This window comes from Carassius auratus, chromosome 39 (assembly GCF_003368295.1).
Source record: "Carassius auratus strain Wakin chromosome 39, ASM336829v1, whole genome shotgun sequence".
In the NCBI taxonomy this organism is placed as follows: Eukaryota; Metazoa; Chordata; class Actinopteri; order Cypriniformes; family Cyprinidae; genus Carassius; species Carassius auratus.
Genome location: NC_039281.1, coordinates 2,981,062 through 3,009,057, shown reverse-complemented (window position 1 = coordinate 3,009,057; position 27,996 = coordinate 2,981,062). Strand labels below are relative to the sequence as shown.

General features: G+C 37.6%; 3 protein-coding genes across 4 annotated transcripts in view; 2 read left to right on the top strand and 1 right to left on the bottom strand.

Annotated features, from left to right (window-relative positions):
- Nucleotides 1–264: 264 nt before the first annotated feature.
- LOC113057680 (histidine--tRNA ligase, cytoplasmic) lies at nt 265–8,543 on the bottom strand. 2 transcript variants are annotated; one of them, XM_026225141.1, is made up of 13 exons: nt 8,390–8,543; nt 6,857–6,946; nt 6,640–6,759; nt 6,460–6,555; nt 6,138–6,263; nt 5,902–6,009; nt 4,691–4,789; nt 4,361–4,454; nt 4,161–4,288; nt 3,361–3,633; nt 2,378–2,494; nt 2,135–2,281; nt 265–467 (listed from the first exon to the last, which is right to left on the bottom strand). In XM_026225141.1, exons 1-13 carry the CDS (start codon nt 8,477–8,479, stop codon nt 408–410), a joined length of 1,548 nt encoding a protein of 515 aa, XP_026080926.1. In that variant the 5' UTR covers nt 8,480–8,543; the 3' UTR covers nt 265–407. The 2 variants fall into 2 exon arrangements, with proteins under 2 accessions (XP_026080926.1, XP_026080927.1); XM_026225142.1 differs by lacking the exon at nt 8,390–8,543 and adding an exon at nt 7,495–7,784.
- A 394-nt stretch (nt 8,544–8,937) lies between these two features.
- On the top strand, nt 8,938–23,128 carry LOC113057679 (trafficking protein particle complex subunit 11). Its single transcript, XM_026225140.1, has 30 exons — nt 8,938–9,059; nt 9,453–9,669; nt 9,806–9,975; nt 10,691–10,761; nt 10,847–10,961; nt 11,566–11,665; nt 11,999–12,072; nt 12,158–12,254; nt 12,575–12,708; nt 13,396–13,543; nt 13,633–13,726; nt 14,071–14,150; nt 14,315–14,393; nt 14,503–14,557; nt 14,696–14,841; nt 14,924–14,985; nt 15,112–15,244; nt 16,560–16,690; nt 16,770–16,925; nt 17,031–17,218; nt 17,639–17,787; nt 19,492–19,613; nt 19,709–19,828; nt 19,917–19,982; nt 20,364–20,520; nt 20,596–20,707; nt 20,914–21,005; nt 21,887–22,020; nt 22,394–22,561; nt 22,732–23,128. Exons 2-30 carry the CDS (start codon nt 9,466–9,468, stop codon nt 22,771–22,773), a joined length of 3,399 nt encoding a protein of 1,132 aa, XP_026080925.1. The 5' UTR covers nt 8,938–9,059; nt 9,453–9,465; the 3' UTR covers nt 22,774–23,128.
- A 3,174-nt stretch (nt 23,129–26,302) lies between these two features.
- Nucleotides 26,303–27,996, top strand: part of LOC113057678 (storkhead-box protein 2-like) — a 58,348-nt gene continuing 56,654 nt past the window's right edge. Inside the window, exon 1 of the mRNA XM_026225137.1 lies at nt 26,303–27,189. Coding sequence (XP_026080922.1) covers nt 26,862–27,189 — 328 coding nt within the window. The 5' untranslated portion in view covers nt 26,303–26,861. The remainder of the gene's footprint in view (nt 27,190–27,996) is intronic.

Genomic DNA, 27,996 nt, shown 5'->3' with positions numbered 1-27,996 from the left:
TGTAAAAAAAAAGAAGTTTGTAAAATTACAATTCTTATTGATCTTAAATATTCAAATATTCCTACTGTAAATATTTTTTAATGCTGTAAAAATCAAAATACTCAGCTGTCTCAATTACTACTGTAAAATGTTCCTATAAAAATACAATTACAATATTAATATGTATAACCGTCTTAAAGACAAAATAGCATAGAATGTGGAGAAAATGTAATCTTGCATGTGGCGTTAACTGATATGACTGACACATTAAGACAAGACAAACCATCTTAGTTACTCCATTTATTGATAGATCTGACGTAATCCAAGCACATTTTAAAAGAGCAAGCAATGAGTTGAATGTTTGACAATTGTAACTGGCGTTTGGTAAGTGGGTCCACTGTCCTCCTCTGTCTGTATGGTGACTGTTTTTAAGACAACAAGGTCCGTTTCTTGATCTCATCCACCAGATCCACTCTGGGCACATCAACCTACAGGATACCAGACAAAATATTAGTTATTATATTTTAATTATTATTTTTGATCAGACTCCCAAAGACAAAAAGTAAGGGTGAATGTGACATGCTGGCAAAATTAGTCAAAATGCGCACTGGCTAATTTTGAGCCACAACATTTTTTTTTTTTTTTTTTTTTCGCAAAAATTTGTTCATTAAGGCCTCATCTAGTGATCCCACTGCTTCAAATAACAATTTTAGATGTTTAATTATCTTTATTTGTACACTGTCATCCGAAGTATGCGATCCCAATAAATATACACATAATTATGGTATTTAAGTACTCACCCAAATGTAAAAAAAACCTAAAAATAACCTTTTTAAAAAATGTGCTCATTGTGATTAATTTTGCCAGCAACTTGTGTATTAACTCAAAACACCTGCAAAGCCTTTAAATGGTCTCTCAGTCTAGTTCTGTAGGCTACACAATCATGGGGATGACTGCTGACTTCACAGTTGTCCAAAAGACGACCATTGACACCTTGCACAAGGGTCAAGGGCTGGCTGTTCACCGAGCTCTGTGTCCAAGCACATTAATAGAGAGGCGAAGGGAAGGAAAATATGTGGTAGAAAAAAGTGTACAAGCAATAGGGATAACAAAACCCTGGAGAGGATGGTGAAACAAAACCCATTCAAAAATGTGGGGGGGGATTCACAAAGAGTGGACTGCAGCTGGAGTCAGTGCTTCAAGAACCGCTATGCACAGGCGTATACAAGACATGCAAGACAATTTCAGCTGTCACATTCCTTGACAGCGTCAGAAGAATCTATCCTGGGCTAAAGTCAAAAAGGACTGGACTGCTGCTGAATGGCCCAAAGTTATGTTCTCAGATGAAAGTACATTTTGCATTTCCTTTGGAAATCAGGGTCCCAGAGTCTGGAGGAAGAGAGGAGAGGCACACAATCCACGTTGCTTGAGGTCCAGTGTAAAGTTTCCACAGTCAGTGATGGATTGGGGTGCCATGTCATCTGCTGGTGTTGGTCCACTGTGTTTTCTGAGGTCCAAGAAGGTCAACGCAGCCGTAAACCAGGAAGTTTTAGAGCACTTCATGCTTCCTGCTACTGACCAACTTTATGTAGATGCAGATTTCATTTTCCAACTGGACTTGGCGCCTGCACACAGTGCCAAAGCTACCAGTACCTGGTTTAAGGATCATGGTATCCCTGTTCTTAATTGGTCAGCAAACTCGCCTGACCTTAACCCCATAGAAAATCTATGGGCTATTGTGAAGAGGAAGATGCGATATGCCAGACCCAAGAATGCAGAAGAGCTGACTAAGTATTGAGTGCTGTACATGCTCATAATTTTCAGTTGGCCAAGATTTCTAAGAATCCTTTCTTTGTATTAGCCTTACTGAATTTGGGATTTTCCCTAGTTGTCAGTTATAATCATCAAAATTTTAAGAAATAAACATTTGTAATATACCAGTCTGTGTGTAATGAATGAATATAATATACAAGTTTCACTTTTTGAATGGAATTAGTGAAGTCAACTTTTTGATGATATTCTAATTATATGACCAGCACCTGTATACATGCAATACAAGATTGTATGACAAATGTAGCATGTTTTATTCATAACATTGTTTATACTCAGTTGAAATGTTTTGTGAATGGCATGACATTGTTGTAAATGTTTTTACCTCTTCTCGTCTGGCTACGTTGCGCAGTTTGACAACTCCGTCTTTGAGTTCTTGTTCTCCTAAAATGGCCACCAGTGGAATCCCAGTTTCCTCACAGTGCTGCAGTTGACTCAACAGCTTTGGGTTTTTCTTATATAAAACTTCAGCCTACAGCACATAATACATGGTTCAGAGTCAGAGATCCACATTACAACTTCAAATTAATTTTGGTTTTCTTGGTACGACATTCAAGCAAATGCAAACCTTGATTCCGGCATTCCAAAGCTCATTGGTCAGTCTAAGTCGCTCTTCTAGAAGGTTCTTCTGTGCCGAGGCCACCAGTACTTGAGTTTCAGTGGTGCACACCTTCTCTGAAGATGCCTGAAGAACATGGGATCATTCCATATTAGTATTTAAATACCTTTCATATTATAATACAGTGGCATTCTAAAAATGCACAAAATGTAATACAAAATAGCATTAAATAATAAAAATATATATAAATATAAAGCCATACATTTTATGATATTAAATACCTTTTGTAATAAAAACAAAAGCAGCATTTAGTAATTTAACTATTGTTACAATAATAATGAACCATTAATATTGTTTTTAAAAGTTAAAAAAAAGTTTCTATATGTACACAATGACATAAAAGAATTTGAATAGTATCAAATTAAATATTAAAAACAAACAATTAATTAATCTTCCCAAATGTTTAAAAAGCATTAAATAAATATTTAAAACGAAACATTAATATTCACATTTTTAAGTTTTAAATACGTTATTAAAATAGTGGCACGTTCCTAATAACGTACTTAAATTATTAATCATTTTAAAATAAATATCTATAAATTTTATTATTAAATAAATATTAAAAATTTACATTAATCTTCCAAAATGTTTTTTTTCAATATTTAAAACAAACCATTAATATTCCAAGTTTTAAATGTTACATATCATTTCATATTATAATACAGTGGCACCATTCTAAAAATGTACTTTTATAAAAAAAAATTAATGTAAATACATTTAAAATGCATTACATAATTAAAATAAACAATTAAAAAGAATCTTTCCAAATGTTTAAAAAGCATTAAACAATGAAACATTTTAAAACATTAATTTTTTTTAATTTTTTGCAAATGCCATTTCATATTAATGTAAACACTATAGTATAACACAAGCTTCCAAAACAGACTTTGGTTATAAAAAAGAAAAAAAAAAGTCCTCTTTCTCTTACTCACCTCGGCCTTCTGCTCCATGATGGAAAAGATCCTCTCAATCCCAATGCTGACGCCCACACAGGGCACTTTCCTGCCCTTGGGGTCAAACATGCCCACCAGACCATCATATCGCCCTCCACCGGCCACACTGCCAACGCTTACGCCAGCTTCATCTGCCCCGTTCTGCTCTGCAGGCATGGACACCGGTGCCTGGATGGTCTGGGAGAGAATCGCTTCATAAATCACACCAGTGTAGTAGTCCAGTCCTCGAGCCAGACTCAAATCAAACACCACCTAGAGAGAAAGAGAGAGAGAGAAAGGTTTCAAAATTAATGAGGACAAACGAAAAGAACAAGATCACAGATGCAGAGTGTGAATGGGTGTGAAAAAAGAAGTAATGAACATGAAATTATAACTGGATTTACTGAAATGCAACACCATTGTAATAAATTTTATAGGGTGTGTATTTCTTATCTAATGGGTCATTAAATGTAAGGAAGATGCATGTGGAGCATAAAAAATAATCACGTGTGAAGTGATACAGCATCAGCAAGTTAATTTTGAATTTTTGTTCTAACGAGCTGTATTTAAGTCAGTTTGGTAACAAGTCACATCATGCTCTGTAGCTCCACCCATAGTGAAATCTCATTGGTTCAAAATACTGCTCTATATTACAGATAAATGCAGTTATTTTGATTGATAAACATTCAATTAGAAAAGACTGCAGAGTAGAAGAATTTTCACTACAACCTTTTGTTCAGTTTTAAGGACAACAGGGAATAACCATTTTCTTTTGACAAGTTCTTGACCTCTGACCTCACCTTGTCTGTGACCTGGAAGAGCTCCAGGTAGCTAAAGAGCAGCTTCATATCGGTGAGTCCAGCGCAGGCCTGCTTGCTCTGGGACAGTCTGGGGTCCTGAAGCAGCCGCTCGGCCAGATCCTGTCCTCCTGAAGGTCAAAGATGTCAGCAGATGTAGGGTAACACTTTGTTAAATGTGGGAATGATGATTGTTTTCTCACCTTGCATGCTGACATACTCCCCGATCCGATCAGCCACATCCGCTGAAAGCCCTTTCTCATTCACCATCTCCTTTTTTACATCCTCCCAGGCCATCTATAAACACAACGATGAGCAGGTCAGACCTTCAGTCAGGGATGGGTTGACAGTATCGATTAACTGAATTTAATCAATCACAACCCAAACCATTTGGAGCGTGCCTCCTAACCAATAAGCTTTTTGATAAGAAAAAGTCTCAGCTTTCAAATTCTGCTAATAAACTGATAAAAAAAAAAAAAATTCTAACAATAAATACTGCTTTGCCATTCACCGGCTCAAGTCTGAGCTCTGACCTTGTCCAGTTTGTCCACTGTGGAGCAGATCGTGCGGAACTTCTCGTCAGGAACGCCGCACACAGCAAACAATCCATCTAGAATGCGTCGGTCATTCACCTGAAACACTGCAAGAGTTACTACTGCATTTTGATCTCATAAAAAGCTAAAATGACAAGTGCTCTAGTGACGATGGCTGCATCCGAAAGCTCACGCAGCTCTGACTTGTTGCAGTGACTCTCAAATCTGAATCAGGACAGGCTTCTGAGGTAGTTTGAACTAAACATGTTAACTAAGCAATATTAAATTACGACAATACTAATTTCTAACTCGAAATGACATCAAAAGTTGGTCAGAAAGGTGCATTTACACACAAACGTCATCTTTTAGATGCCATCTTTATTTTTTAACTCCGCTGTCACAGAATGGAAAGCACAGGATAGTGAGATATTTTAAGCAGTGATGGATACATCTACGCTGCCTTCAAAAATCAATCAGGGGTGCGCTTCCCATACAAAGACATAACTCACTGATTAACGTTGTTGAGGAAACTAACTAGTCGGTCACGACTGTTTCCCGAACACGGTCACATCTCTGTCGTTTGAACCACAATAGTTCAACAATTTAGGGCCGTTGTTAATGACATCACACACATGTGGTGGAGTAATAACTTCTACAAATTCATTCAAGATCTCTGCGATGCTGCGGTGTTGAACACATTAAATTTCATATCGCAATATATATTGCAGAAAAATAAAATATCGCAATGTCATTTTTTCCCAATATCGTGCAGCCCTAATTAAAATGTATATTTATATATATTTAAATAGAATGTAAGATATAGATTGTCCTGCATGTTAACTTGCTTATTGTACCCAAGATCATAGTTTAAGTCCATATGTCTTTCTAACAAGAAACTACGCTTCTAACCACAGGTGGAGAGCTGTAGTTTTTCCCACGTAAGTTTGCGACGCTGTTTGCGAATGTTCATTTGAACTGTGGTTTCGGGAAAAACTGAATTGTTGAACTACGTTGGTAACGACGGAACTTGCGACAATAGTTTGCTAACGATGTTTTTGGGAAACGCACCCCAGATGATGGCATCACAGCAGACAGGATGTGACACGATCATTGGATTATGCCGTGCCTTGTTGCCTTCAAACCTCAGAGTGCTTCAACTTTCAGACGCAGCCCACAACACTGACAATTTCTCGTGATGACCAGCAACCAACCTTAATACGAAAATCTCCTAGATCTAATTCGTTCAGGATCTCGTAGACAATCTTCAGACACTCGGCATCAGGGATCATGGCATCGTACTGACCTGCAATATCGAAATCCTGCAGCCACAAGAACAAGGTTTAGATTCAATACTGAATAAATAAAAAAATTATAACAACAAGAGATTTCCATTACCACAATTAGTAGTACTAATAATAATAAAAATAGCTCATTTTACTGTACTTACACACTGGTAGAACTCCCTGTAACGGCCCCGGGTCATGGCTGGGTTGTCTCTGCGGTACACTTTAGCAATGTGGTAGCGCTTAATGTTGGTGATTTTATTCATTGCAAGATAGCGAGCAAATGGGACCTGAGGAGAAAAGAGTCAAGGAGCCAAATGCAGACAGCACTCCTGAGTCTTCAAAAAATGCTATGCAGTTATGGTGAGATGCACATGTGCACTTGGCCATATGCTATTGATTTTAGGCCCACCCCAAAATGGCTTTTACAGCAATAATAAATACCCACTAATCAAACGATTCAATAAAAACATGTCTGATGGATACAGTGAGGTCATATCTCAGAGACAGAAGTTCTCCTCCCTGGTCCTTCAGATCGTAGATGAGCTTGGAGTCTTCACCGTACTTCCCTGTCAATGTTTCCTACAGAAACGCAAATAAACACTCATTACGGTGAGTTAATGCAAGTATGTGATGCTCAAACTAATGTGTAACAGCTCAAGAGACCTTCAGCTCAAAGACGGGGGTATCGATGGTTTCAGCACCATGACGTTTAAAGCAGCTGATGATGATGTTGAAAACCTTTTCTCTGATAGCCATCTGCTTGGGGTTATAGTCCCTGGTCCCCTATAGAGAGGAAATGAGAGATATAATACAGTAGCTCACTGCAAAATGGCTCACTTTAAACACACCGTTGTGTCTGAGATGTCAGTTTATGTTATACCTTGGCTGTTTTGAGAACAAACACATGTTTTCCCTCATCTCCTCCAAGCTGAGCTTTGAGCTGCAACAGTCTGGCCACTTCTTCATCAATCTAAAAATAATCAGAAGTAAAATTTTATATTTTTACAACAATTCTCATTCTTATCATTTAAAACATCTCAATACATTATGGGTGTATTTGCAGTTTTAAATTACAATTAATTAAAACATTTTTTGCACACACACAACATAATTCACTTCCGTATGCATTAAGGAAATTTAAATTATGGGGGTTAGAAAACAAATTTTCTCAAGTGACCTGTTATTTTCTAAGCCTTCATTACAATTTAAAATAACTTTTCTATTTTGATATATTGTAAAATGTAATTTATTCCTGTGATGCACACAGTGCAACATTATTCTTCAGAAAACGTTTTAATATGCTGATTTCCTGCTCAAGAATTGTCTTATTTTTATTATTGTTGAAACTTAATGAAACTGTTTGTTTTTTACTATTATCAATCCTGTCAACAGTTGTGCTGCTTAATAAAACCATGAAACATATTTTCAGTATTATTTAATTAACAGAAATTAAAAACAGACAAAGAATGTCTGTACTGTTACTTTTTAGCAAATTAATGCACACATTTGCATACGTACCTGTGATAAAGTCATTCCAGAAGAGAAGCGCAGAGATGGCAGGTTCACAGCAGACCGACGGCCCATGAGTCCAGCACACAGCCGTGTGGAGACAAGCCCCAGAGCATTCATTATGCACAGTCCAAACCAACACCAAAATCACAGTCCCATACAGTCCAAAAGCAGCGAGGATAATCCAGGTGTGCAGTGAATGATGATGGTGGTATCCGCATTAACAAGCAGAAAGAGCAGGAGAAAAGTGGTGAGCAACCATGTGTCACTAGGGGCCCATAAAAGAGGCATCACAGCAACAAGGAAGCAAAACAGGAGAGGAGGCTGTCAAAATCAACCAACATCCCCAAACTGAAGTAGAATCACATCACTCCTCTTAGATGAGCATTTAAACCATATTAGGGGCTTTTTACCACCTGGTGAAACATAAAGCCATCACATATGGCTCAACTTGGCACTTCTCATGGGTCTTTTTGTTCAAATTTATATTGTCCTATGTTATAGATGCGTGTTACACACGTGCTTGAGTATGAGTCTTGTTTTCAATCACTGATCACGTGATTTATGGACACTCCACTTCGCTTTTACATTCTACAGAAATCACTATGACTGAATGCATTTCATAATATCCACTGATCAGTACAGATTTAATTAGCCATGCACATAATGTAATGATGTCCATCATGACTGACAGATAGATTGCATGAGCTGGCTAATGCCGCATTAAATAATACATAATGACATTGGAGTCAATTAAAACTACTAACAGATATCATAACCTGTCACGATACGTAAATATTTAGGGTCACCAATTTTTTTTTATATATGGAAGATGATTGATTGATCACACTTTGATCATGTGTTCCGTCATTAATCTTTGAAACGCATCAGCTCTCATACTAACCTGTTCTTTACTCGCTTTCTCTGATTTCAGTTTCCTGACGACCTCTCCTTGTGTTTTAATCGCCTCCTGTAGCTGTACTTTATCGGCCATAGTGCCTCCGAGTTCTGATGATGAACTGCAGCCAGCTACTGCGGGCGCACACGTTAAACGTCACTGCGCTTGCTCGGATGAACGCTAGGGGCGCTAAAAAACGAGGATAAAATTATATTATAGTTCTTGTTTAAAAAAAGAAAAAAAAGAAAGAAATGCTAGTAGTACTCCAGCTAGTTTCACGTATTTTTATGATAAATACATACATACACACATTTTTATCCCTCATCAAGAAGTGTCACCTGCAAATTTCTAAAGGCTTTTCTCACAACTGTCATATGGTGATCCGTGTAGTAGCATACTACACTTACTATTTTGCCATAAAAAGACATAATAAGATAAAAATAGTACGAGTATAACGTTAGTGTGCAGTTTGTAATTAAAGCGCAGCTGTACGTTCAGGATGGATCCAGCAGGTGGCGGTAAAGAGACGCCTATCCTGTAAAACGCCGCGAAAAGCCGCCGAAAGAAGAAGCACACAGTCATATGATGAAGGTGGGGTTTGAATAATAAACAAGAGCTGTACGTAAATGTAGGCCAGCCTGCTGAAAACCGAGCAAAACACTACTTGAAACTAAAGGTAAATACCTCCCGGCTCATAGACTAATATTTAACGTTAACTTATCTGTTATAAATGACAGCGCTGGGCATATTAATGCTGTTTAACAGGCTGTTACTGAGCGTTAGCTTTAGCATCAGCTGTCACGGGTGACAACAGAAGGAATCAAATGCTTTGTGGTTTATCCTTTGACGATTTGCTGCAAAAACGTCATTAGCTTTATCACATATTTAAGAAAAGACTTTGATGTGTATCTGTCGGTATGTCGTTGAGCACTGTCTGCAGGATGATTCACCATAAACCATGGTCAGCTATCTCCAATGTACAACCCATATCAAATGAAAGATGTGTCCTAGGATTGCATACTGTATTGACCCCTGATGTGTTCAGTCTAAATTGAGTTGTTTTGGTCAGGTTTGCCGGCATCATGAGTCCAGCTCAATGGGATCTTCCCCCAGAGCTGTGCTGCAGGCCCATGGCCTTTGTGGCTCTGACAGGACTGGATGTAGTTTACAATGCCATCCACAGAGCCATATGGGATGCCTTCTGTACCAACCGGCGGGCAGACCGAGTGCCCATCTCTTTCAAAGTTCTGGCGGGAGACCACGAGTATCCAAAGTGCAGAACCAAGGTGAGACAAAAGAGCTAAGAAACCTTCTAAAGATAATCAGACATGCTCCTTATGAAACATTATTTTAACTCTGGAGGGTAACGGGCTGTTGTGTGACTGTGTCAGTTTACTAACACGCTTTATTTTCTATGTTAAGAGAACATCATATGAGTGGTACATCCCTAAAGGTATATTGAAGACAGGCTGGATGAATAAACATCTCAACCTGGTTCCTGCACTGGTTGTGCTGTTTCATGAGCTGGACTGGGACGATCCACAGTGGAAAGAAAAGCAATCAGAATGTGCAACCAAAGTGGAAATTGTCAGGTATAGTTCTATGAAAAGGTCACAATGTTTGTGTAATAATATAAACTCCATAACTACGGGAAGGAGGAGGCGGGAACCGGTGGACAATCAAAACGAAACTTTAATAATTGCAAAATAAACACAAAACAGTGCATCAGCCCCTCACGGACGACTGATGCGCACAAATAAAAAGCAAAACATAAACTAAAGCCCAGGCCTGGTCCTCTCTCGTCCTTCACTGTCGTCGCTCCAGTTTTATATCCTTCCATCTCCTCCGTGGGCCTCGAAACGGTGGGTAGAGCAGATTTCACTCATCTCCAATCACTCCACCGGCCTCGCTCCTCCCACGTCCCTCGGCCCCATCTAATAAATATTAGATGAAAGACATAAACTTAAAAAAAGTAAACTGAAATAAAAAATGAAAAGAAAATAGAAAAGAAAAATTAAAGACAAAAAATATTATTAAAACAAATAAATTACATTTTAGCACTGTAAAGCACATATAAAAGTTACTTAAACTAAAATTGAAAAAAATAAAATAAAAGCTAATTCAAATTATTAGTTAAAGTTATGATAGTTTGTTAATAATATATAAATATCACAGGAAGATAGAAATGCATTGGTTAATTTTGTGACAGAACCCAAAACTCCTAACTGAATAGATATTAGGACAAATCCGAAAAGGTATTTTTTGTTGTTGTTGTTTTCTGCTCTGAGATATATTTATTTCTCACAGGACAAGTTTACAAGGAAGAAACACGAAGGTCGCTGTTGTTTTGATACAGAAGAAAACTCCTCTCCCACCAGGTATCACAAAACTGAAATCCCTGTTTCTGGAACTTCAGTATGGCTTGGGTAGATGTTGATGGGTGAATATGTGGTTGTGTCTCAGGTGAAGATCTGGTGGCATCTGAGAGGGCTTCTGCTCTGTGTGGTGCCTGTGACCTTTCTGGGAAATCCCTGTTTGTCCTGCCCCATACTGACCACCTGGTGGGATACATCATTAGGTTAGAGTCTCTTGATGTAGAGAGTGTTCATTATGCCTGAATGACCAATCAGAGCTATCTTTGTATATGATAAAGTAAAAAATGACTTTTTCTGGGTTGCTAGAAGAGATCAGCTGTTGTTGTTTTTGTTATTGTTGTAGTGTTTTTTTAAACAAAATAATAATCAATAATGAATATTTGTATATTTTAGTATCCAATAACAAATATGCAGAACTAATATTTATTTAATATTTACTTAGTGTTTGCTTTTATTTATCAACGTGGATGTAAGCTGTTTTCTGTGAATGTGTGAGACTTCTGATTAATTTACTGGGATAGCTAAATAACTAGAAGAATAACAAGCTTCTGTAAACCGTAAAACTATTTGCACTACAAAGCAATGTATTTATAAATACCATAATAATTGAAAATAAAATGTTAAGAAATATTTAAGTTTGCGATTTCAAGCAGCATAACAGACTGATTTTGTACAACTAAAACAACTTGAAGCAGATGACACCAGAACCTCACACGTTCAAGTTTTTTTTTTTTTATGTGAAAAATAAGGTTGATGCTGCTGACTTGCATCTTCACACCTTTCAGTTTTGTATTTGTATGCCTGCAGGTTGGAAAATGCATTCTACGAACATGCACAGACCTACTACTATAATGAGATCAGGAGAGTGAAATCTCACAAGGAGTTCCTCAATAAAACTACACACCAGGTAACCAGGAGCCCAAATGCAATTCTAGAAACCTGGATTCCTTCAAAATGACCTTTTAATCTTTGTGCAAGCATGTGAAGTTCCTGACACTCAAAACAAGGCATTACAATGACTGTGAAAAGCAAGAAATGTAAAGAAATCAATTTAGGAACGCAGTTCTCAGCATCTTTTGAATGCATAGCCTACTTGAAGAACTTGGCTTGCACTTGCATGATTATAAATAAGTAATTAGCAACTTATTGTTTTATTGTGGTTCTTTGTTTATTAGTCATCTGTTAAATGTGAAAAATTCTAGCTTGCACCATAGTAACATTTGAATGCTTTGAATTCTAGTTGCTCTTTGTCAGACACCAGTTTAAAATGGGCTTCTTCAGTGAACTAAAGCAGGACACTCAGAACGCCCTCAAGTAAGTGCTGTTAACAGGAATTGTGACATTGCTATTTTGAATTTATTTGTAAGAACTAACACATATTTCATGTGCTGCCTTACAGATATTACAGGACTGCTTATAGCCTCGTTCAAGAACTCCGAGCTCATGAAACCAACATGCTTGAAATCAAAACCATGGCTGGATTCATCAACTACAAGGTGAACTAGATTTTTAGATGTTTTCTAAGGAACGTGTAAATGGCGCTTCCATATTGTTTTGAGCAGTATTATTTAAGTATATTGTTTATCATTATAATATTTTTTATGGTTTTAGTCTTAGTTAATAGTAACCCTAGTTTTTGAAACACTGCCAGTATGAGGTGTCATCTAAACAGCTGTAAACACAACACAGGAAACTGGCCTGAGATCATTTCCTGTTCTCATTATCTATTAAATAGCACTGTCATGTTCAGTTGCATTTTCATTGTTCAGAGTGTTGATCTCTTAATCGGGTGTCTGATGTTGGTCTTCTCTCGCAGATCTGCAGACTGTGCTTTCAGCATAACACACCGCTGGATGCCATCGCTCAGTTCCGCAAACACATCGACCTGTGCAAGAAGAAGATCGGTAGCGCTGAGCTGGCGTTTGAACACACCGCATGGATGTCCAAACAGTAAGATTCAGCCCTGCAATATATTTATTTCATGTTCTGGGACAAAAGAAGATTTTAAAACCGTTTAATTCCAGATTTAAAAAAATATTTGTGTTTCAGTCATACTTTGACAAAGTGATTAGTAATGTTGTTGTTGTTGTTGTTGTTCTCATATTGATGCCATGTTTTTCCGGTTAGCTGATGTCCTTTCCATTATTTTTCATAAAATGTGGTGCATTATTATTATTATTGTTATTAGCAACTTTAACCATATACTTACATTTAAAAAGAGTGAGATACCGTATGTCTGGATCAAAACAGTGTAGAGTCAAGGGAGTGGGCTATTTTCACTCAGAATGGAAATGTAATAAATGTAAATATCACACTGGCAACTATGTAGCCAAGCCCTAGCAAGCATTTAAAACCAGCCGTATCTCGGCTTACTCTGCAGTCGCCTGCTTCCTATGGCAAGCACCACTCACATTTTCTTCACATACATGAAGAAAATGTATGTGTTGAGTAATAACTATAATGGTCTAAAATGTAACAGACATATTAAGGTATAACAAGGTAAGAAAAACAAAACCAGAAAACCAACTGTCTCATTGCGTAACGTTTTCTGTGCATGTTGCTCAACAAACCTAATACTTATCTTACACATAGAGAAACAAGGAAAGTTTAGAATATTATATACATTTTTGTCTGTAGGTTTCAGTCGTTTGGTGATCTGTTCGATGAGGCCATTAAACTGGGCCTCACCGCTATTCAGACGCAGAACCCAGGGTTCTACTATCAACAGGCTGCTTACTATGCGCAGGAGCGCAAGCAGCAAGCCGGGCAGCTCTGTAGCCATGAGGTACTGTTACCCACAGTGCAATGCATCTTTAATGTTATCTGCATTTATTTTAGTTTGTGTTGCAAAATCTCCCGTTGTTCTTGTTCTAGCCAGGTGTGGGTTACCCTTCAGCCGACCCATTAGAGACAACCTCAGGAGCTCTAGACTTTTATGGACAGAGAGCTTGGAGACAGGGACATCAGAGTGAGTAATATTCAATATGTGCCCATACGAGAAAAGTAATGTTGCATATTACATTATATTATACTGCAAAAATGTACTGATAAGATTTTTTCCTAAGTCAATATCAATTCAATATCCTTTTCTTTTTGCGAAGTATCATTTTTGAAATGTTATGAAATGTTTTTTTTTGTCATTTTCAAATTGTTATGGTCGAATTACATAAAACCAAAAACAGTAGTGAGATTAAAAATACAGTAAAATGGCATGAGTTGTTTTTATCATGTATACATATAAAGCTTGTGATTTACAGACCTGCCCAGGTGTTATGAAGTCTTATTTTTGATTCGGTGACCTTTAACCCTCAGGCATAGATCCTCCTGATTCTGAGAAGGAGAAACAAGGCATCCTTGCTCTTCAAGTTAAAGAGAGAGACGTGCTTCATTCGGTGGGACTTTAAATATCTGCATTTTCTTGCATGTTATTGCATTATACGTTATAAGTTTGGCTTTCATTTGTGAAATTGAAATTAAGTGTCTTGTTTAAGGACCAGAAAAAACAAACAACAGATTTTCTCTCCTAATGCTTGTATGCATGTGTTTGTGATGTCAGGAGCTGACCATTGCTCTCCTCAGTAATGCTGTCGCCCAATTTAAGAAGTACAAGTGTCCACGAATGAAGAGCCATCTCAGTTAGTCCAAAATCATGCACATTCATCAGCCAGATTTTCAGTTTTTGTTTAATTTCATAATAAATCAATAAAATTTTTGCTCTCTCTTTTTTTCTGTCTCCCTCTGCAGTGGTTCAGATGGGAGAGGAATATTATCATGCAAAAGACTACACCAAAGCATTAAAGTGAGTTAACTTCAGTATACTGTACGTTTGACCTATTTAAATTGAGCTTTGCTTGTGTCAATGGCTCGCAGCAGGATTTTCTAAAATAAGTTTGTAACTGTTTAGTACATAAAACTGTACATAAAACTGTCTCCCCAGACTGTTGGATTATGTGATGTGTGACTATCGTACGGAGCGCTGGTGGTCTCTGCTGACGTCTATCCTTTGCACGGCTTTGAAGTGCTCCTACCTCATGGGTCAAGTGAAAGACTACATCACCTACTCAATGGAGCTCGTGGGCAGAGGTTCGTGAACACCATGTACTGCCTCTCAGCTTCACTTCAATTAAAAGTTTCGACGTTAACAGGTGTATATTTGTGTGTTTAGCCTCAATCCTCCCTGAAGAGCAGAAGTCCAGGATTGAGAAGAATCTAATTAAAGTGCTCATGGTACGCATGGAGTGATACAGCTGAAAGGAATCCCATTTATGTATTTCATACTTAAAATTCTGGAAGTTCTGCTGTAGATTGAGATGTAGTGTTTATAAAGTTGACCTTTTCTTTTGTGATTGTCAGAATGAAGTCCCAGAGCCTGAACCGGACTGTGACCTGGCCTCTGTGAAGACGGCTCAGTCTCTGTGGAGTGACCGCATCTCTCTGGCTGGCAATAATGAGTTCACCATTGAGGTCCAGGACTATGTGCCCTTTGGTGAGGACTCAAAGAATATTCACTTTCCAGCCTTGGGCTGATCGATCATAATCATCGATTTGAGACTTGCATAACTACATTCCTATCCATAATCCCTACATTTAAAGATATGGTTTTCCCAAAAAAAAATTCAACTAAAAATGAACTTATCCTCACGTTGTTCAATTTATTTTATTTTTTTCATTTAATATAAAGGCAAACGTTTAAAACAAGTTTGACATCATTGATGGTTCTTGTGACTGAATGGGATTTAATTCTGTTTGTTGTTTTGTCTTAGTCTAAAGGATCTGATAAAGAACTAGACTAGGAGCAATAATTGAATCAGCAGTAAGATAATAGTGCAGTAGTGGATGCATCTTTGTATATGTTTTGAAAGATGTCATATATATGAATGAAAGCATATATATATATACATATATATATTAAGGCTGTCAAAAATAGCGCGTTAACGACGTTAATTAGTTGTTTGTCGTTAATTACGTCAAATTTTTTAACGCATTTCACGCATGCGCAGTGTGACAAATTATTCAGGTCAGGAAAGTCTCGTCGATCTCTGAATTCTCAAGATAGTAAAAAACGGAGAAAACACAGAAGAAGCTTAAGGTTTTACCCCAGTTACTCTCAAATACATTCAAGCCAAGCTCGATAAACAGAGACGACTTTGGTAGTTGATACGCTGGAGCTTCTTCCTGTTATAGCGTCCTGTGTTTCACACTGCGCATGCGCAGAACGCCTGCATGCAATGCAGAGAAAATTACAGCTGTTTGAAAAAGCATTTGCATTTTTACTTGGTTTTACTGGCACTTGAAGCCTTCAGAACGTGAAAATATCGATCCTAAAGTTTTGTTGCAGAGCGAATGAACACCTCCCAAAAACAAGAGTGCTGCTTATGTGATGGTGGCGCATGTTTGTGTTTCTGAGTTCATTCTTTCGAGTTTCTCTATGCATAATTTCATAGATATGTGGCTATATTTAACCACTGGTTCACCTAAAACTCTTACACTATCTGTAGTTAAATGGCATGGTTTGATATAGTGCTCAGGTAAATTTGATCTAAGTAAATGTTAAACTTTTGAAATTCAGAAAAAAATAACCACATATTGATGAATCAACACATGAAAATTATGTATCTGTGTCCTGTTATTTATCTTTTGGTATGCATTTCAGAAAAAAATGGTTAGGATTCAGATGTAATTGCAAATAGTGATTAATCCTGATTAATCCACTGAAAATTCTGATTATTTTGATTAAAAATTTTAATCATTTGACAGCCCTAATATATATATGTATGTTTATTTTCATGTCCTCCTCTCAGTTCAGTGCAAAGCCAAGTTCCTGTACCCTAGTTTCCACATAGATGAGCCTGTCCAGCTGCATGTTTATGTGAGAGCTGACTGCCCACATCCTCTGCGGTTCTCAAAACTGTGTATCAGCCTCAGCAACCAGGTACAGCACACCTAACACACACACACACACACCTCTATGACATTTGGCTATGTTCTTGATGACTGTGTTTGAATTGCAGGAGTATAACCAGTACTGTTTGCTAGAGGACGCCTCTAAAGAGAAGGATATTCTAGAACCCTCTACCCAGGAGAACATGTGTCTCGTCCCCGGCAAAACCCGCAAATACTGCTTCAAATTTGTAGCTAAAACGGAAGATGTTGGAAAGAAGATTGAGGTGAAATATATATTTTTTCATTCATTTCATGTCAACCAATTCAGTGTTTTCGCAACCACTCACATTGTATGTTTTGTTTCATTTTTGTCTGTATTTATCTTTCAGATCACGAGTGTGGGGCTCATGTTAGGCAGAGAGACGGGCCGCTACGTCTATCTGAGCTGGAGGGGGGGCTGGGGGGATGCTGCCTCTTCCCATGATACTTTGCAGGCATCCCGCTCCTTTAAGAGGAGGACACGCCTCCCAGAACAGCAGCTGGATTGGGATGCAGTTACTATACAGTCAAGCACTATGTAAGTAAAAAAAAAAAAAATGTGTATATATATATTAAAAACCAATAAATTTTTCATTTCCCTGTCAGTACAGAAATACAGTATTTTCCAGACTATAAGTCACACTTTTTTTCATAGTTTGGCTGGTCCTGCGACTTATAGTCAGGTGCGACTTATTTATCTAAATTAATTTGACATGAACCAGGAGAAATTAACTAATAGAAAACATTATCGTCTACTGTAGACGGTGAGGTTTTCTCTTGGTTCTTGGGTCTAATAAATGCAACTTATAGTCCGGAAAATATGGTATTTAGTCGACTTGAAATCAATATAGACCCTATTTAATTTCTTAATACATATTCCTAGAAGCACTCCCTTTTGGATTTTGAAATTATAAAATACATAAAACCGCAATGTGTTCCTTCCCATTATGGTTTGTAGGATCATCTCCAGAGTGCCCAAAATATCTGTACAGCTGACTCATGAGCCTCCAGCACTGACCAATGAGATGTACTGTATGATCGTTACCATCCAGTCGGAGGAGGACACCGTGGCAAAAGACATCAAACTTACTGCAGGCCTCAAACCAGGTACAGTACTTACCAGTCCATCCAGGATTTTGCAATCACTGAATTTATCACAAAATCAAGCAAACTCTTTCGCAAAAGATTGCAAATTTTTGTAATTGCCACAATTTTCCACATAATTTGGGCTTAGAAGCTTCTCGTGATGTCATCGCGATGTGCATTCAGTCAAAAAAAGGCCTTGCGTTCTCATCAAGACCGATTTAAAAGAGATTTGGATAAACAAACCGAAAGCGGAACGAATCTACGCTACTAGTTCGGGCTGCATTTAACGATATCCGCTTGAGCCGGAGCCGCAACACCGTTATACACAGCGCTGGGAAATACAGTGAAGAAAGCAGTCCAATTCCCCACAGAATCAATAACATCTCTGTGAAATCTTGTGAGAAACAATCCAATTCAGCGAAGAATTCTGTTAAACTTGATATCAGAACAAACACCACTGATGTGGAAACCAGGAAAAACATTGTTCAATAAACACAAATCTCCACCATTAACCATGGATTTAACTGCAGGGACAACTTGTGGCAGAAATGGTGTGATTTTAAATGTGTCACTCAACTTTTCTCTGCACTTCAATGATTTAAGTATTACCGAATTTGAAAGTTATTTTTAATGTGACAATATTTGTTCATCCTTAATAGGTTTCCCCCATGTATAAAACGAAAAGTTTCAGAATGTAGGAAAGGAAACACTTATTGAAAAATAAAAAAGATATTAAATGACCGCTAGTAGATGGCTGGAGAGAAGTACAGTACTTATAGGTCATTTCCACACCCTAATATAGCCTATATATTTTTGTATTAATTTATATTTAGAACATTATGAATGACTGTAATAAAAGTACATTTTATCAAATGTTATATATTTATTACATGTGTAAGACGTCTGCTAAAGATCTGGGAATCATCTGCTGTGTACTCTGATAAACGTCTGTGGTATATTTTCACTGCAAAAAAATAAACAATTAAGCAAATTTTGAGAAAAGCCGCAGCAAATATAAAAAAAAGTCATTTTGATTGCAAAAATCGCAAAAATAAAAATAAAAATCGTGAAATCCTGGAGGGACTGCTCACTGTGTTGTCTGGAACAAAAATCTCACTTTGTTTTAGAAGGTGGTTTTTACATTTTAGTGAAACTAAAATAAAGGAAAGTCTGATTGCTTACAAATGTAATAGCATGCCTCTCAAAACACATGATTTGAGGTATCATCCATACCCACATCCCATCCCTAACTAACAGTAACTCAAATGTTAATAACCCGGACCAGTATATTTTGTAAACTATGCAGAAATACTAAGTGGCTTGAGTGCGAGTCCTATCATTCAAAAGTTTGGGGTTGGTCTTTTATGCTCAACAGGGCTGCGATCATTTGATAAAAGTAATAATGTGATATATTGTTTCAATTTAAAATCTCGATTTTCTTTTTCATGTCATGAATTTTCAGCATCATTACTCCAGTCTTCAGAGTCACAGGATCTTTCAGAAATCATTCTAATACGCTGAGAGGCTGCTTAAGAAACATTTCTGTTATTATCCATGTTGAACACTTGTGCTACACAATATTATTGTGTAAACCACACTACACGTATCAATGTAATGTGTTCTTGCTAAATAAAAGTATTTTTAAAAAAAAATCTTACCAACCGTAAACTTCTGAACGTTAATTAATTTTGTGAGTTTATTTTATATTTCTATTGTTTCAATTAGGTCAGGATGCCAATCTCACACAGTCCACCCAAATCACACTAAACGGCTCTGAGGTGTGTGATGATTCTCACCCTGCCCTGCTTCCTGACATTCCCCTCGGAGATCTGCAACCTGGACAGAAGGTACTCCACCTTTTCAGATTCAGTTGATGTAAAAGTGATTGTCAGCTGATCTTGACTTCAGTAAAATGTTGTGTACATGTTTTCTTGTGTGTCAGATTGTGAAGCCCCTGTATATCCACTGCGTGAGCACTGGATCCAGAGTATTACTGTTTCACGTGGCCTATTCTGTGAGTGCCACGGTCGAGGGCAAGGACATCGCTTGCAAGTGTCACAAAGTATGCAGAATCCTAACACCTTGTCATCAAAACCCATACAAATGTCCTTAAACATGTTTATAATCATTATATGATTCTTCACCTGCAGGATGAAACCTTTACATTAGAAACGGTCGTTCCTTTTGAAGTGGCTATGAAGTTTGTGTCCAGTAAGGTAAGAGCTGCCCTCCCTGTACACTTGAGTGATACATTAGTAGGGCTGGGTATCGAGTTTGATACTTTTTTAGGCACCGACCGAATTGCCTCGATACCATCAAGTATCAAAAAATGTCTTGTTGTTCGGTACCAAAACTCAATACCTTAGGGGTTAATCTCGTCAACGTCAGTGAGCCAGTAAGTGTGCAGCATGCGTGATGTGCCTAAATCAGTGTTTGGCTTTGTACAGTTGGATATATATGTCAAACATTATCTGCATATGCATATCATCGCAAAATGTCAAATATAATATCAACCAGCTCTAATCTGCTAAATGCAACTGTGTGCTTTTAGATATGCATGAAGATTTTATGGTTTTAAATTGTACTGTGTGTGTCAGTTTGAGCATTTGGAGCGTGTGTATGTGGACATCCCGTTCTTGCTGATGATGGATATTTTGAGTGCGTCTCCGTGGCCGATCGAGCTGGTGAACAGTGAAGTGCAGTTGGCCTCCAGTATGACTGCCATCGATCAGCCCCAGAGTCAAGTAGAAGGAGGTGGGACAACTTTACTTCTGGCATTTCAGCAAATATTTAGGGCCTGATTTTGATTCATTTCTGTTGTTTGTCCAGTCACGCTGCAGACCAGCGAATGTGCTAGTGAGTGTTTCCTGCTCAAATGCCCTCCTGTTCAGAACGGCACCAGCACTGTGGCCTCCGGACACTACTTCATCTCCTGGAAGAGGTGACGGCACTCGTCACATTCCCACTTTTACCCTGTATATTAGATCTAAGTGATGACTTTCCTTTCCTCATGCTATTATCTTAAGAGATATTTTCATAAAGAATGGGAAAGTGTGTAAATTCTGAATTTGCTTAAATAAATGCTCTGTAACAAATTATGAAAGCACACAGTTTTTCATTTCCTGTATAACCTTTTTCTTAATCCAGAAAGTCAGCCTTTGCTGAGACATCGGTTGTGAGAACGGTCGTTATTCTGCCACATGTGATGGTGGAGAATATTCCACTCTATGTCCATGCAGGTAAATCTGTTTCTAGTCAAATCAGTAACATAGATTGAATCATCTGAGACAGTCTTTTGTGCTTTATCTGTTTTATTCACTGCATTTTAGTTGCTGTCTTGCAATTCATTCTGTCCGTCCTTTCTTGAGGCCCGTTCACACCAAGAATGATAATGATAAATACAACTAAAGAGAATAATGCAGTTCACACCACAACTATAAACATATAGAGGAATGAAGTTGGGATCACTTTCAGAAAAATGTTTTTCTGCTTCTTAACTATAAAATGCTGACAGCTACACAGAATTGATTACAATTTGAAGGGCTTTGCTTCAAAAAGTCATTGTGGAGAAGCTCTACACAGCAAACAGTGTAACATAAAACAAAAAATGACCTCAGGTCGTCCTCTGTTGCAGTGAAAAAGACTAGGTGTTGTTTTTATTCCACTACATTGACATAGCTGAATTCACTGTTAGATCAGATGGATTACACTAGCTGGTTTCAATGTTTAGATCAGGGATCACCAAACTCGGCCCTGGAGAGTTTAGCTCCAACTTGCCTGGAAGTTTGTTCATGTGTTTGTTGATTAGAGTTGGAGCTAAACTCTGAAATGTAGCATGCTGAGGACATCTGCTGTTTAAAGCTGTGTAAATGCCTCAAGAACAGTAAAATCTGAAAATGAGACTCCAACAAAGTATGAATAAAATTCATCTTCAAAAGTAAATCCTCTAAGTGGAGTGACCGAATCTCCCAACTCCTCTCGTCTCATATACCCAAAAGCATCTGTAAGCTTAGAATAAACATTGTTCAGTGAGGATGCACCAACTGCGTTACCATGATAGTTACAGTTGTTGTTGTTATTGCTCTTGGAGTGATCAGGTCTTTACTCTCTCTTGTTCTAGAGCTGCCATCGTTTGGTCGTGTGCGCGAGTCTTTACCTGTCCGGTACCATCTGGAGAATCGAACCGGGCTGGTTCAGGATGTCGAGATCGGCGTGGAGCCCAGCGATGCATTTATGTTCAGTGGACTCAAACAGGTCAGTGCAGAAGGTGCTTCGTTTCTTTGACATAAATGTTATTTGATGAATACTAAACTAAATGAATATCTGAATGTATATTCTAGAGCTTTTGGGTGTGTTTTTATTTCAATAATAAATCAACTTTTAATGTATTTTAATACAAACTAATGGAAAAGCACATCCAGAGGAAATTCACTCACACTTACTGTAGTCTAAGGGCGTCTGAAAGCTGTACAGTGAGTGAAGCTAAATCTTTTTAGAAGAGTAACCCAACAAGATCAAGGAAAATAAAAATGTGGTTGTTCCTCTTTATACACACTGATTATCAACAAATCCACAACCCCTGAAAAATGTCTGCCACTCGTTCACTCACGAGATCGTCTGTGAGCAGGTGCGAATGAGGATTTTGCCCGGTGCGGAACAGGAGATGTTGTATAATTTCTATCCTCTGATGGCGGGATATCAAGTCCTCCCTCAGCTCAACATCAACCTGCTGCGCTTTCCAAACATCTCCAGTCAACTGCTACGTCGCTTCCTGCCTTCACGCATCTTCGTCAAGGTAATTTGTTTTAGACATGCCATCATATGAATCTTGATGTAAGATAATGTTGTGTACCAATCAGAATTGAGCTAAGCATCCTGTATGTGTGACCAGTTCGATTCAAGGTCGAACTAAAAGCCATTTTGTGTGAGAATGTTTCAAGTGTCATGTCTATTCTGATTCCTCAGCCTCAGGGCAGAAATGGAGACACGTCCATCGAAGCAGCGTGAGGAAGAGAGGAGCACATCTCCCAACTCGGAAGCGTCGTCATGGTTACCGCTGCAGGATGAAGGCTGAACATTCCTTGGAGAACACGTTTACATCTTAATGATTTGAATTTGCGAATTAAATATTAGGGATTTCTATTAATCATTTGTTGTCTAGATTGTTGCTTGTTAAGGCTAAAATGATGCTTGAAAGAGGTTTGGATTTTAAATAACAGATTTCATCTACAGCGCTTTGGTTCTCTAAAATGTTTAGGAAAATGACCTTGTAACTAAAACTGCATAACTGCTAAATGTTAGAAATCATTAAACTGACATAGCACTAGCTGCTGAATAAACTCTTTAGCTTCATTGTCATGAAGCTGTTGGTTGTTGTGGCTTTTGTCTCTAAAGAGATGCTCTGTGATTGGCCAAAAATGTAGAGCATTTCACCATTTGCACACACTGTACAAGGTTTTTATATTTGATTTATACTTTTCAATTGTTTTAAATGACACAAGCCTTCATTAATTCTGTCTTAATACTGTGGATATTAAGAAAGTGTCATCGAGAAACATAAGAAAAATACTAATTGCATACATTGCTCCAGGATGTTTGACTTATGGAGGGAAGAGGAAAGTTGATCCTGAACAGAATCCAGAGCACTTCTCAGCTGGTTTCAGATAAAGCTTAGTTCAGAGTCGGGTTCACCAGACACAATAGAGGTTTGTGCAGTTGCTTTTTTTCACCCGTATTATAGAATTTAATTTTGAGGAGAAGTTTTCCCTAAAACTGTCAATTTACTCTGTAGACTACTTCACATTTCTGAGAAATACATTGCCTGTACAATACAAACCTGTTGGGTTCCTACAAAGAAAAACGGGTATCAGAGTTTGATTTTGAATCCTAGGTGACAAGTCTTTGTTCCCATATCCTCCCAAACTTGGAAACAAACCAGGCTACGTGCTACTTGGTTTTTCAGTCATCTAACACTCGTTGGCTTCCATTTAACATATTACCTTACAATTATGTGTACGTGTATGAGAGTTTGTTTGACAGGAGGAGGAAATGACTGCCTGAAACATTGTCAGTGCAAGAAAGCCCAGATTGCTTGAAGTCTGTCTAAATCTGTTAAATTATGGTTATAAGATTCACGAGAGCTTTATTGGCATGGAAAATGAACATCACCAGAGAATTAATAATATACATTGACAATGTGTCTGTTAGCAGGGCCTCAAATGTTTACGATTTTGGGGATTAGATTTCTGTTTGGGTGAATGTCACAAATCCTGTTAAGCTGTCAAGGCCATTTTTTTTTTTTTTTTTTTTTTATAATATTTTAAGCAACTCTTGCCTCCAAATTCTTCTTAGCATAATGGAGAAAAAAACTAAACTAAGGCACATTACTAAAATATAGAATATATATAAATAGATCATTCTAACTTCTAACTTGTATATATATACGTTTTTATATATATATATATATATATATATATATATATATATATACATATATATATATATACATATATATATATATACATATATACATATATATATATATACATATATATATATATATATACATATATACATATATACATATATATATATATATATATATATATATATATATATATATATATATATAAAATCATAGTAATCAGATAAATTATGACCTGGACATTTTTTATTTTATTTTTTTTACACAATTTTATTTATTTAAAAAAAAATACTTTTTTATAAACAGATATACACAGAACGTTTGTTTGATTGTGGATTGAGTTAATGGGAGACCGTTGTGGAGTCAGCAGGCAAGTTTAATATCCTCTGGCAGGTGAGCAACATGTTCACCATCTTCATACTAAAGCATTAAATTACACACCACCTGTGGCTATTATGAAACAAGAGAAGCAAATAGCACAGCAGAGACATGTTTACATGTCTGAGCCTGATTAAAACAGAACAAACCCTTTAAAATGTCATCCCTAACTCTTCTTGCTGTATCAGATATCGTGTGGTAGTAACAGTGATTCTCTCCAGTCTGGAGGCTAAAATTGCATTGAAAATGTTGTCCGGATGTCTAGAATTTTTTTCTTATCCAATTTGCTGCAATAGAGTAATTTGTGATGGTGAGTGGGAAGCAAGTTGCAACCTCAGATAAATAATGTTGCTGTAACAGTTAAGTTAAAAGCTGTGGAAGTGAAATTTCCCTTAAATCGGAGTTAATGTAGGCTATAAAGGATTTCCATTAACTGTTCTACTTTTGTGTAGGTCAAACTACAGAGCCAGGTAGCTACAGCTCGTCGATTCTTCTTCGTGAACGACGTGCTTAAAGTACGATGTGCTCTTTTGTTCAAGAAAAACAGTACACGTTTTTGAGTGTGTAGTAGTAGAGTACGCAAGTTTTGGGACATACTATCTATCACCTTCAATTGCGTTTTTATCTCTGTCACTGTTAATTGGCCTGTCAGTCACTGTTTTCATCCTAAATGAAATAAAATATCCGCCATATGTTTGTAGTTCTTTATGCTTTTAAATTGGTGTTTGTAGTTCTGAACTGATGTCTGAACCGTCTGAACCGAGTCAAGCCGAGCCAAGGCGCAATGTATTGTGAAAATAATAAGGGACACACTTATTTTAATCCCACATACTATTTATTTAGGATGGAAAGACATTCTGTGTACATATCTTTTTAAATTAATTAATTAAACGCGAGCATGGTATGTTTCAAAATAAAAACGCAGTTGGCAACCACCAAATAGCCCACATTTGTCAACTTGCCAAATTATTATATCAATCTACTATGAATAATTGATATTTTGTGTAATTTATGGTGTTCAAATCAAATACCTGTACATTCGCATTTTGGCCAGGAAAGTTTTGATGGCTTTTTTATTTTTTAAATATTACCTCAGTACGATGCCTGCAATAACCTAGTGTTTACTTTATTATATAAAGGTTATATTTCTGCTGCTCCACGAGCGCCACCTTCTGGCAAAGAGTGAATGTGCATATTCACTTAAAATATATTTTCAAACAGCACAGTGTTGTAAATGTTAACTGACATGTCAACAAGAAAAATGCGAAATTCGACATAAATAGTTGTCAGGAATTTACAATAATAATAATATTAATTATTAATATTATCAATAATAATAAAGTGATTAAATTTAATAAATGTTAAGCTTCCCAAAATTAAGGCCCCCTTTAAGGTCAGCTTGTCACACAAAACTGTCATATGACTTCAGCCAACTTGGAATATGTCACACTTGTCGAGGTGACCACTTTTATTTTGTATTCTTTTTGAAGCTTTACTACATGCTTTACTACATCTTCAGTCACTCACTGCCACTGCTTTGGGGGGGGGGGGGGCGTTATTAAACTTATTTTGTGTTTCGTTGAACGAAAAAAAAACTCCAAACGGGTTTTTTAACGGTATGAAGGTGAGTAAATGACTCTTACAGAATCTTTATTTTTGACCATCATTTTGACCAGGGATTGCGCCTGCAGTACCTCTCCTCCGCCGTTAGAGGGCATCACTATCTGAGCTGCGGGAGCTTCAAGGTAATAACCTGCTTTACACACCGTGAACCACACAGGCATCGTCACGCACCGGCCTGCAGGGACCCACCGCATCTCGACGAGGAAAAACATAACACGAGAAATCTCATCTTTGCTTTTGACTCAAACGTATTTTTCATCCAGGGACGTTATGGTAATGTTTTTCTCCATCCCGCTTCCCTGCTGGAATTGGATGTCATTATTTTCAGTCCGTTGTCTCTGATCAAGGTGAGGAATGGATAATATGCGGCGATTTCAGCGGAGAATAACATGATCACCTGCGCGCTTTACGCTTAAAATGACATTTCGCATTTATCCAAGCCTTTGTTTGGAATAATAATGATCTGATCTTTCTATATCACCATAATGTTCTTTTATTACAATAATTGCATCACATTATACAGGCAGGTCAAATGAACTAACGCGCAAACGCGCTCTTTGTCTGTTTGCGGGCGCGTGCTCAACCAGTCTAACAATCAATCTATCGCCTTATTTGCGCTTCCACGCGCGTGGAATGCGTCGAGTCTAACGAAGCATCTTCGAGAGGATCAATGGAGCCTTTCCTGCAGATCGCGCCGCACTCTCTGGCCATCGTGCTGTCGCGCGTCGTGGCGGAGGACGCGCCCGGGGTGACGGAGAGCGAAGAGCCGCCGCGCCATCACACCGGCTACGAGATATTCGCCGACTTCAAATCACTGAACATGAAATATTTCTGGAATAAGATGGTGGCCGATGCCATAGCCGAGACCTTCTTCCTGGGCTGGATAGACGAGCATGTGTTGCTGATCCAGGGCAAGGAGGATCACCTGGAGGTGTTGAGGGAGGCTTGGATGAGGAGGTCCCTCAAACCACCGCACGGCTTCGACATCAAATACCTCGGTAAGAATCCTCTATCTGGTGCATAAATGATGTTTATACAACGATGAGGACTTCATTAGTGACCAGTCGTGCTCCTGGAGATCTTCCATCAACAGAGTACCATCGTATTACCATGGTTTTGAGCATGGCACCAGGGTAGCACCACTGGGTTTTGGTCATGTTCTATGATAATTTCACGCCACAAGTTGTATGAATATGATAATCATCCGGTGTCATGGTGTGTATCCAAGGACCCTTGTGTTATCATGTTATGATATGATATTATTAGGGTTTTTGGAGAAGCATCTTGGCCTTGTCATGGTTCATTGGATGCGTGCCTTGGTTATTCTATGGTGTTCTTTGAAGTACCTTAGAGCACCATGCAAGTACAGTAGTATATGAATCATACAATCGTTTGCCATGGTATATATCAAAGTACCCTTGTATCATGATGTTTTGGATATGGTGTTATGATTTTTGAAAATGAACCATGATAATGCCATGAGTTTGGGATATGTGCCATTGTAACTTATAGTTTTCCTTGACATACATTGCAGCTCCATGCAAATACTATGGTATATGAATATGACAGTAATTCAGTACCATGGTAAATGTCAAAGCACCATGCTTTTATGTATTTTTTGGACATGTATCATGGTAGTGTCGTGTTAGTTTGTTTTTTTTGGGAATGTACCATGATAATTTCATATATTCATTGCTGATTTTTGGAACATCATGTAAATTCCATGGTATATGAATATTTTTGTTGTAAATATGTGTTTTAGTGTTGTAAGTTATATTTCTATTTTCAGTGTTGTAATTATATTT